The sequence below is a fragment of the Pongo pygmaeus genome, chromosome 13, assembly GCF_028885625.2.
Source record: "Pongo pygmaeus isolate AG05252 chromosome 13, NHGRI_mPonPyg2-v2.0_pri, whole genome shotgun sequence".
NCBI lineage: Eukaryota > Metazoa > Chordata > Mammalia > Primates > Hominidae > Pongo > Pongo pygmaeus.
This window is the reverse complement of record NC_072386.2, coordinates 84,602,688-84,614,704: the sequence shown is the minus strand read 5'-3', so window position 1 is coordinate 84,614,704 and position 12,017 is coordinate 84,602,688. Positions and strand designations below refer to the sequence as shown.

Sequence of the window (12,017 nt, the reverse complement as noted above, 5' to 3'; positions counted from 1 at the left end):
AAACCAGGGAAAAAACATCTGAACAGTATACAGATCTGGCCAGATGTCACTCTGAGCCTATGCATGTTTCCACCATCTAACCTTAAAAAACTTTTTTCACTCACATAGTGCTGAGTACAAAATCAGGAAAACCTTGCCTGAGTAGTGGAGAATAATTAGTCCTAAAATGAGCACTGCTCCAAATGTGCCTAATAAGATAACTGCAGATTAGACAATGCAGAAAAACAATACAAACACATGATATGTTCTATACATACATGAAATTAAGAAAGTAATTTCATTTACAACAGCATCTAAAAGAAAAAAAAATACCTAAAAATAAATTTAACCCAGGAGGTGAAAGACTTATACACTGAAAACTACAAATCGTTACCGAAAACAAATTTCACCTAAATAAAGACATTTATGTCCACAGAAAGGAAGACCTACTATCACTAAGCTATCAATACTATTCAATGTGATTTACAGATTCAATACAATCCCTATCAAATTCCCAAAGACTTTCCTGCAGAAATGGAAAAGCCCAGGAGTTTAAGATTACAGTGAGCCACGATCACACCACTGCACTCCAGCCTGGGCAACAGAGCAAGACCTTCTCTCAAAAAAATAAGTAAAGAATAAAAAGGAGGTCCTTATTCAGAATTCAGGATCACCTCAAATTCATATGGAATTGCAAAGAGCACCAAACAGCCAAAACAGTCTTGAAAAATTACAAAATTGGAAAACACACACTTCCTGATTTCAGAACTACAAAGCTACAGTAATCAAAACAGTCTGGTACTTGCATAAGGATAGACATACACCAATGGAATAGAATGGAAACTCCAGAAATAAGCCATGTATGGCCAACTGATTTTGAGTAAGGGTGCCATAAAAGAATGGTCTCTTGAACAAATGCTGTTAGAGCAACTACTTTTTGGCATATGAAAGACTAAAGTTGGACCCCTACTTCACACCATGTATTAAAATTAACTCAAAGGGATTAACGGCCTACACATAAGAGCTAAAAACATAAAACAGAGATAAATCTTGGATTTGGCAATAGATTCTTATATATGACACTAAAAATACTAGAAAAGAGAGAGAGAAGTTGGGCTTTCTCACACCACAAACTTTTAAAATGAACCAAAGACCTATCATTAGACTTAAAACTATAAAACTTAGAAGAAAACATAGGGCAAAAGCTTCATGGTATGAATTTGGCAATGACTTATTGGATATGACAACAAAAACCCAGGCAACAAAGTCAACATAGATACACTGGACTTTATCAGAATTTAAAACTTATGTGCATCAAAGGACGCAATCAGCAGAGTTAAAAGGTAACCTACGGAATGGGAGAAAATTTGCAAATCAACTACCTGCAAGGAAGTGTCTCAGTCTATTTTGTGCTGCTATAATAGAATACCACAGACTGAGTAATTTATAATGAAATGAAATTTACTGGCTCATAGTTCTGGAGGAGAAGTTCAAGAGAGAGGGAACAGCATCTGGCCAGTGCCTTCTCACTGTGTTATCCCACAGGAGAAGGCAGAAAGACAAAAAAGAGACAAAGGGGAGCCAAACTCATTATTTTATAAGGAACCTACTCCCAGGATAACAAAACTCACTGCATTAATCCATTAATTAAGGGCAGGGCCCTCATAGCCTAATCACTTCTTAAAGTTCCCACTATTTTTTTTTTAACAATTTTCTTTCAATAGCCCTGACAGTCCCACCTCTTAATACTATTACAATGGCAATTAAGTTTCAAAGCGAGACATTTGCACCATAGCAGGGAGTTAATATCCAGAATACATGTATAAAGAATTATACAACTCAACAATAAAACAAAAAGCAAATAACCCAATTTAAAAATGGGCAAAGAGGCCAGGAATGGTGGCTCATGCCTGTAATCCCCGCACTTTGGGAAGCCAAGGCGGGTGTATCGCTTGAGCCCAGGAGTTTGAGACCACCCTGGGTAACATGACAAAACTGCAACTCTACAAAAAATACAAAAATTAGCTGGGCCTGCTCGTGTGTGCCTGTACTCTCAGCTACTTGGGAGGCTGAGGTGGGAGGATCGCCTGAGCCTGGGGAGGTCGAGGCTCCATTGAGCCACGATCGTGCCACTGCACTCCAGCCTGAGCAACAGAGAGACCATGTCTCCAAAAAAAAAAAAAAGGAAAATTTGACACATGGCACACATGGACAAACCTTGAGAACATTATGCAAGATGAAATAAGTCAATCACAAAAAGATAAGGATGAATATGGTATGATTCCATGTATATGAGGTATCTAAATTAAGTCAAACACATAGAAACAGAAAGGAGAATGGTGGTTGTCAGGGAATGGGAGGGTGGCAAAAAATGGAAAGTTGTTGTTTCACGGGTATAGAATTTGTTTTGAAAGAAGAAGTTCTGGAAATTGGCTGCAGAACATTGTGAATATACTTACACTACTGAAGTCTACACTTAGAATGGTTAAGATGGTAACTTCTTAGCTATGTGTATTTTACCACAATTAAACAATTTTTTTTAAATCAACTGTATTTCTATATACTGGCAACAAACAATTGTGAATTTAAATTTTAAAAAATTACATTTATGTAATGATACCATTTACAATAATGTCAAGAAATATGAAACGGAATAATCTGACAAAAGATGGGAAAGACATGTCAACTGAAAACTACAAAACTCAGCTGAAAGAAATTACAGATCTAAAATAAATGGAGAGATACTACATTCATGCATCAGAAGACTTGATCAATTCTTCCCAAACAGATCTTCATGGCAAAAGAATACCAATGACAATCCCAAAAGGCTTTCTTGTGGAAATTGCCAGGCTAATTCTAAAATGCAAAGACCCAGAATCACTAAAAAGACTTTAAAAAACAACAAGACTGGGGGACTAAATGTTAGTTTTCAAGTCTTATGAAACTTCAGTAATCAAGACTGCATGGTACTGATGTAAAGACAAATAGATCAAAGGAACAGAATAAAGAGTTCAGAGACTGACTGATATATGGACAACTGATTTTTGACAAAGATGCAAAAGCAGGCCGGGCACGTTGGCTCACGTCCATAATCCCAGCACTTTGGGAGGCCAAGATGGGTGGATAACGACGTCAGGAGTTCGAGACCAGCCTGGCCAACATGGTAAAACCCTGTCTCTATTAAAAATACAAAAATTAGCCAGGTGGGGTGGCATGCGCCTGTAATCCCAGCTACTCAGGAGGCTGAGGCAGGAGAATCGCTTGAATCTGGGAAGTGGAGGTGCAGTGGGCCGAGATTGCACCACTGCACTCTAGCATGGGCGATGGGACAAGATGCCATCTCAAAAAAAAAAAAAAAAAAAGATGCAAAAGCTATTCAATGAATAAAAACATATTTTTCAGCAAATGAACAACTGTTCATAAGCAAATAATTTCCATCCTTATTTTGCACCACATAAAAATGTAATCAAAATTAAACACAAACCCAATTGTAAAATCTAAAACTATAAAGCTTCCATAAACGTAGTGCTGTAATCCCAGCACTTTGGGAGGCCGAGGTGGGTGGATATTAAGGTCAGGAGACTGAACTCATGCCTGTAATCCCAGCACTTTGGTAGGCTGAGGCAGGAGGATCACGAGGTCAGGAGATTGAGACCATCCTGGCTAGCGCGGTAAAACCCCACCTCTACTAAAACTGCAACTCTACTAAAAATACAAAAAATTAGCCAGGTGTGGTGGCGGATGCCTGTAGTCCCAGCTACTCAGGAGGCTGAGGCAGGAGAATCACTGGAACCCAGGAGGCAGAGATTGCAGTGAGCCAGAGATTGCAGTGAGCAGAGATCGTGCCACTACACTCCAGCCTGGGCGACAGAGAAAGAGACTCCGTCTAAAAAAAAGAAAAAATAGAAGGAAATTCCTATGATTTGGGATTAGGCAACAATTTCTTAAATATGAAACCAAAACCCTGATCTATAAAAGAGCAAATTGATAAATTTCATCAAAATTTAAAATTCCTGTTCTTCAAGACACCGCTGAGAGAATGAAAAGATGGACCACAGCCTAGAGAGAATGTATTTGCAAATCATTTGACGAGGGACTTGCATCCCAAATATATAAGGAACTCTCAAAACTCAATTACAAGAAAACAACCAACCAACAACAACAAAAAAATAGGCAAAAGACAAGAACAGACATTTTGCCAAAAGGGATATACAGACGACATATAAGCTTAGGGAAGTTGGGCACATGGCTCACACCTGTAATCCCAGCACTTTGGGAGGCTGAGGCAGGCAGACTACTTGAATCCAGGAGTTCAAGACCAGTCTGGGCAACATAGCAAGACCCTATCTCTATAAAAAATTAAAAAATTAGCTGAGTATGGTGGCATACGCCTGTAGTCCCAGTTACTCGAGAGGCTGAGGTGGGAGAACTACCTGCGCCCAGGAGGTCAAGGCTGCAATGAGCCAAGATCATGCCACCGCACTCCAGCCTGGGCAACCAAAGTGAGACTCTGCTGGAGGAGAAAAAAAAAAACTTATGGAAAGATACTGAATGCCACTAGCCATAGGGAAGCACAAATTAAAAGAACAATGAGACATCACTAAAGACCAATTGGAAGGGCTAAAATTGGCCAGGTGTTGGTAAGGATATGGATGAACTAGAATTATCATACAGTGCTAGCTGCAATGTACAACTGTACAATTACTTTCAAAATAATTAGTTTGGCAATTTATTTTATTTTATTATTTTTTTAAAGACAGAGTCTTACCATGTTGCCCAGGCTGGTCTCAAACCCCCGGGCTCAGGCAATCCTCCTGCCTCGGCCTCCCAAAGTGTTGGGATTACAGGCATGAGCCACCATGCCCAGCCAAGTTTCTTAAAAAGTTAAATACATCTACCATATGACCCAGCCATTTCACTCCTATTTACTTTTAAAAAAGTGTATTCTGCACAAAGATTGGCACACAGATGTTCACAGCAGCTTTATTTGTAACAGCCAAAAACTGGTGAGAAGCCGAAAGTCCATCAACAAGGGAATGTACAAATTGTGGTTCATCCACAAATGGAATACTACTCGGTAATTAAAAAGAATGAACTACTGATTTACATAACACTGATAAATCTCAAAATAATTTATGCTGAACTTTTTAAAAGCCAAAGAGGAGAATATGCTGTATTTATAAAATAACAAAAAAAAAAAAGCTAGAAAATTCAAACCAGCTGGGGGCGGTGGCTCACGCCTGTAATCCCAGGACTTTGGGAGGCCGAGGTGGGCGGATGGCCTGAGGTCGGGAGTTTGAGACCAGCCTGACCAACATGGAGAAACCCCGTCTCTACTAAAAATACAAAATTAGCCGGGCATGGTGGCGCATGCCTGTAATCCCAACTACTTGGAAGGCTGAGGCAGGAGAATCACTTGAACCCAGGAGGCGGAGGTTGCGGTGAGCCGTTATCACGCCATTGCACTCCACCTGGGCAACAAGAGTGAAACTCCATCTCAAAAAAAAAAAAAAAAAAAAGAAAAGGGAAGAAAATTCAAGCCAATATATAGTGACAGAGTAGATAAATTATTGCCTGGAAATGGAGGTGTAGAGGGAGGTAAAAACAAACATTTGAGGGTGATTAATATGTTTACTGTCTTGATTATGATAATGGTTTCACAGGTGTATAGACATGTCACAACACAAAACTGTGCACTCCAAACACATACAGTTTATGTCAATTAAACTGAATAAGGTTGTTTAAAAAAGACAAGCAAATACAAAGCTAACTATAAAAAAGTCAGATTAAGGCTGGGCACAGTGGCTCACACCTGCAATCCCAATGCTTTGGGAGGCCAAGGCAGGAGGATTCTTTGAAGCCAGGAGTTTGAGACCAGCCTGGACAACAAAGCAAGATCACATCTCTACAAATAAAAATTTAAAAATTAGCCAGGCATGATGGGATGTATGTGTAGTCCCAGCTACCAGGAGGCTGAGGCAGGAAGATCACTTGAGCCCAGGAGTTTCCGGGTGCACTGAGCCATAATCACACCACTGCACTCCAGCCTGGATGAAAGAGTGAAACTCTTGTCTCAAAAATAAATAAATAAATAAATAAATAAATGAATACACATTAAGAATAGATTTCTCTCCAATTCTCAAAGAACAATGCTCTTGCTATGCCATAACCTCTTTCTCCATAGCATATCTAAGATTTCATAACCACTTGTGAAAGTTCTATGACATGCTGAACTGGAGGAAGGGAAGAGGGAAAAGGGAAGAGAGAACACATGTAAGAAACCGAGAAATTTCTTTCTTTTTTTTTTTTTTTGAGAAAGAGTCTCACTCTGTCGCCCAGGCTGGAGTGCAGTGGCACAATCTCCGCTCACTGCAAGCGTGGTCCACCTCCCGGTTTCATGCCATTCTCCTGCCTCAGCTTCCCAAGTAGTTGGGACTACAGGCGCCCACCACCACGCCTGGCTAATTTTTTGTATTTTTAGTAGAGACGGGGTTTCACCGTGTTAGCCAGGATGGTCTCAATCTCCTGACCTCGTGATCCGCCTGCCTCAGCCTCCAAAAGTGCTGGGATTATAGGCATAAGCCACCGCGTCCAGCTGAAACTGAGAAATTTCAAAAATGCTTCCATAGGGTAATAAAGCATGTTTACGTGTATACAGCCAAAAGGATACCTAACAGTAACAAAAAACTAATGTATTCGTGTTATGTAGAGGAGGTTGTATGCACTTTTACCATTACCACTGAATACTTTCCTGGATATTCTAGTTTATTTAACATCAAAATAAGATATAAAATTATCAACACATGCAATATTTGTGAATATTTATCCAGAAGATTCTAGAAAATTAAATATTTTTTGAAAGACAAAGCACATGTTATCAATGCAGAGTACCAGCCAGGCATGGTGGCTCATGCCTATAATCCCAGCACTTTGAGAGGCTGAGGCTGGAGGATTACTTGAGGCCAGGAGTTCAAGACAAGCCTGGACAACACAGTGAGACCCAACCTCTACAAAAAAAATTAAAAAACTAGCCAGGCATAGTGCCACGTGCCTATAGTCCTTGCTACTAGGGAGGCTGAGGCAGGAGGATCATTTGAAACCAGGAGTTCAAGGTTACAGCAAGCTATGATTGTGCGCCACTGCACTCCAGCCTGTTTGACAGAGTGAGGCCTTACCTCTTAAAAAAAAAAAAAAAAAAAAAAAAGGGCCAGGCGCAGTGGCTCACGCCTGTAATTCCAGCACTTTGGGAGGCCAAGGCAGGTGGATCACCTGAGGTCAGGAGTTCAAGACCTGCCTGGCCAACATGGTGCAACCCCATCTCTACTAAAAATACAAAATTATCCGGGCATGGTGGCACATGCCTGTAATCCCAGCTACATGGGAGGCTGAGGCAGGAGAATCGCTTGAACCCGGGAGGCAGAGGCTGTAGTGAGCCAAGATCACACCATCGTACTCCAGCCTGGGCAATAACAGTGAAACTCCGTCTCAAAAAAAAAAAAAAAAAAAAGAAATGCACACCAAGAATCCCTACAGAAGATGAAAAGAGCCTAAGAGGTCATTATTCACAACTTTATGCCAACTAATTTGACATTTTAGATAAAATGGGCAAATTCCCAACAAAACACAACTTACTGAAACTGACAGAACTAAAAATCAAACAGAAAACCTATGCTGTTCTAGAATTAACCTCCAAAAGGCCAAGAACTATAAAGTTCTAGAACTGTATTACCAATCTTACACAAACTCTTCCAGAGAACAGAAAACCAAACTATCCAATTTGTTTTTAAGATAGCATTTGGATATCTGTCTCCTCCAAATCTCATGTTGAAATGTGACCCCCAATATTGGAGGTGGGGCCTAGTGGCAGCTGTTTGGGTCATGGGGCTGATCTCTGCTCAGTTGTTTGGTATCCTTCTCACAGTAATCAGTGAGTCCTCGCTCCATTAGTTACCACAAGATCTGACTGGTTTTGTTTACCGTTTGTTTTTGAGACAGAGTCTCACTCTGTCACCCAGGGTGGAGTGTAGTGGCGCCTCCCAGTTTCAAACAATTCTCCTGTCTCAGCCTCCCAGGTAGCTAGGACTACAGGCATGCACCATCACACCCGGCTAATTTTTGTATTTTTAGTAGAGACGGGGTTTCACTATGTTGGCCACGCTGGTCTCCAACTGCTGACCTTAAGTGATCCACCGCATGCGGGCAAGATCTCATTGCTAAAAGGAACCTGGCACCTCCTCCCCTCTCTCTTGCTCCCTCCCCCACAGGTGATAAGCTGCTTCCCCTTCGCCTTCTGCCATGATTGCAAGCTTTCTGAGGCCCTCACCAGAAGTAGATGCTGGTGCTAAGCTTCCTGTACAGCCTAAAGAACCACTTTTCTTGATAAATTCTCCAGTCTCAGGTATTCTCAGGTATTCCTTTACAGCAAAGCAAACAGCTAACACACACCTCCTTTTTTTTTTTTGAGATGGAGTCTCGCTCTGTCGCCAGGCTGGAGTGCAGTGGCACGATCTCGGCTCACTACAACCTCCGCCTCCCAGGTTCAAGCGATTCTCCTGCCTCAGCCTCCTGAGTAGCTGGGACTACAGGCGCCTGACACCATGCCCAGCTAACTTTTGTATTTTTATAGAGACAGGATTTCACCATGTTGGCCAGGATGGTCTTGATCTCTTGACCTCATGATCCGCCCGCGTCGGCCTCCCGAAGTGCTGGGATTACAGGTGTGAGCCACCGTGCCCGGTGACACACCTCCCTTTTCTAGAAGGAAATGATCTCTTGGTGTAAACACTTGATTCTCTTTTATTTTTCAGATTATGACATCTCTCTGCCAGTATCTTTTTCTGGTCAATATATCTCTTTGCCAAACAAGGTAGAAAAAAGTTGTCAGGCCAAGCATCATGGCTCTAACCTATAATCCCAACACTGGGAGGCTGAGACAGGAGGATCATTTGAGCCCAGGAGTTTGAGACCAGCCTGGGAAACAGAGCAAGACTCCATCTCTACAAAAAATTAAAAAATTAAAAAATTAAAAAAAAGCCAGGCATGGTGGCACATATCTGTTGTCCCAGCTACTCAGGAGGCTGAGGTGAGAAGACTGCTTGAGCCCAAGAATTTAAGGCTGCAGTGAGCCATGACTGGCCATTGCAGCCTGGAGACAGCAAGACCCTATCTCAAAAAAAACACAGAAAACAAAAAAGTTACCAGCTGGACAATCTTCCCTGTGATTACTAGTAGCATCTAAGAACCTGAAATCATGAGTGTCATTGAAACCAAGCTGTAAGGAAATTCCAACACATTAAAATGAAATCAATTCATATAGGGGCTATACGACACAGCACCCGGAGGTGACATTAGAAACTGCAAACAGGAAAAATGCATAATTCAGGGGTACTAGCATATGACACGAACATATATGATTAAAAGCATTCACTGTTCTCCCAATGTCCACACACTCAGAAAAACACTGCTACCTGCTCATGCTAGTCTTCTCACTATCTACAGCAAACACCAAGAAAACTCAGTATTCATCACAATTAACATCAACTCCATGCGTTCTCAGAGAGGAGGAAAGACCAGACAGGAATCTACCTGTGCCCAAAATTAGGTTACCATCAGGATCCAACGGAGAAAGAACTGGGGAATAAACTGAGTCTAGGTTTCTTTGAGTAAACATCCCTCACAAGTTTCTGCTCTTAAGCACATAAATTTAGCAACTTTAATTTTTAGGTTGGGGTCTAGTTCCTGTCAACATTAGGAAATGGGAGACAACTACTTTTATCACGGTCAGATCACCTATAGATTGTGATCATTCAATCATACATGCAAAGAATATTACAAAATAATAACAACATTAGTATGTATTAAGGGGCTTACTAGATGCCAAGTTGCAGCAACCCTCACAACCATATGAGGTAAATGCCATTATTAATCAGGAGTTATGTTAACTTACCGAACTGTGGAAACTGGGATTCCAAGCATGCTCGTCTAATCACTATGCTAATAATGCTTCAACCTGCCAATTTATTTTTTATTCTGTAAGCCATAAGGAGCCAATGAAAAAAATTAAGGACAGCAGTAATGATCATCTTTACATGCTAGAACACACTACTCAGCCATGTGCCAGGTGGACTGACGCTGGGGTGAGCAAGGGTCTTCAAAGAGATAGTCAAAGTCTGGGTCGAAAATGCTGAGGAAATTCTGAGCATAAGAATGCATAGGAGAGGATAAAAACCTAAAATCTGTATCTAATAAACTTAGCTAGACTTTCTGATTGTTGTAAGTATGGGAAGGGATGAAGGAAGCTACCTCGCAGGTTACTAGCTGGGCCACTGGTTAGTAATTACTGTCCATCAATTCATGAGACAGGAGGAGGAACTGGTGCTTTAGTTTTGTGTAGCAAGCAGGAAGAGGACAAGTCTACTTAACGCGAATCAAAATGACAGCAAGCAATTCTACAGAATTTCTCTCCCTCGATAAGATAAGCTTCTCATATTACAGAGATCTTAACTCTGAAATGCTTTTCAAAATAGAGAGTCACCTGGGCTGGGAGGGGACTTCAACTAAGTCCTCATCTTACAGAGTAGGCACTGAGGGGCAAGGCTGTTTCAATACCCTGTCCAGAGTGCGCACTGTTCAGGCAAAACCAGGACTAAAAACCAGCTCTGCTGGATCCGTTCTACCTACCGCTCCTTCTGCTTCACCTGCCCTCCCAACCTACTAATAGGGATTTACATCCCCAAATACGTTCATGTAAACACTTAGCATTCTTCAACTAAAAACAAAATCAGCTATGTAAGCTAAAAATCTAAAGCCAAAAACATGTATTTAATTTCCATAAAATTTATATTTTTCTTTGGAAAAACTTTCCCATTGTGTCAGTTTCTATTCACTGTAACATTCTCTATATTTCAGGTCCTAAGACCAAAAAAAAATCCTTTTTAAACTTAGGCCTTGAAGAAACGACAAACCCTCTAGGCTTAATATTCCACCATATGAAACCACTGACACAGACAAGGCCTGTTCTGCCGAAACCAGGCCAGTTAAGTCAGGGCTCAATTGCTTCTGTATTATTGAGAAGCCATCTCGACCTCAAGTAAAAGTAAAACTGGAGAAAGAGGCCGGCCTAACTTGCTCCTCGGCTGGTCCCCAGCAACGCCCCTGGAAACTCTGCTCCTCATCGCTAGGACCGCCCATCCGACGCCGGGAGAAGACGGAAGGAGCAGCGAGGCGCTGCCCGGCATCTGCCACCAACTTCCCGGTCGACGGTCTGATTCAAATGCTCCCTACCCGTTTTCCATGTAGACTTGGAGAGAAACTGCGCCAGGAAAACTGTTATCAACTGTTACAGGGACGGAGAACTCCGAAATAACCAAATTACTACTTATATTCACTGTCCCATGTCTAGCGCCTTTTGAAACAACAACCAAATCCTGTAAAGTTTTGTCTGCGATGAGCAGTCACTAGGAAAAACCTGCATTCGTGATGAATTCCCCCCCCCCAGAAAAGGACCGGCTTTCCGAGAGCCGAAGCCCCTGCCCGGAGCGACGGGCTCGCGGGCCCCGGGTGCGACCCCACCCAGCCTCCCCGGGATTCAGGCCGCCGGGCCCCGCGCCCGCGCTCACCCAGCTGCTCCCCGCGGCCTGCGCGCCCGCGCGCTTCACCGGCATGGCTCCCGCCTCGGGCTCCGACGCCGCCTTCTCCTCCAGCTCCGGCGGCGGCTCCAAGCTCATGCCGCGGCCATGCCCGCGCCAGCTCGGGGCGCTCCCGGACGACGGCGACGCCGCGGACGCGGCGGCGGTGCCCGCGCCCTCATGGGCTCTGCGGCCCGCGGCGGCCTGCGGGTCAGGCGGCGGCGCCAGCGGCGGCGCCGAGGGCTGGGGAGGCGGCGGAAGCTGAAGCTGCGGATCAGGCTAGCAGAAGACCGGAGCTCCAGGAACCGACCACTTCGCAAACCGCACAGACCCCGACTCTCGCAGTTGCCGGCGGCGTCAGGGGCGGGCTGCACGGTCAAGAGACTGTGCCCCGCCCCGCCCCGCCCCGCC

General features: G+C 43.1%; 1 protein-coding gene across 2 annotated transcripts in view; it reads right to left on the bottom strand.

The window, feature by feature from the left end:
• Window positions 1-12,017, bottom strand: part of MFSD14B (major facilitator superfamily domain containing 14B) — an 81,727-nt gene extending 69,710 nt beyond the window's left edge. The window contains exon 1 of one of the 2 annotated variants that reach the window (XM_054501540.2): window positions 11,598-12,017. In XM_054501540.2, coding sequence (XP_054357515.1) covers window positions 11,598-11,705 — 108 coding nt within the window. In that variant the 5' untranslated portion in view covers window positions 11,706-12,017. The remainder of the gene's footprint in view (window positions 1-11,597) is intronic. The other variant, XM_063649698.1, reaches the window with a different exon arrangement.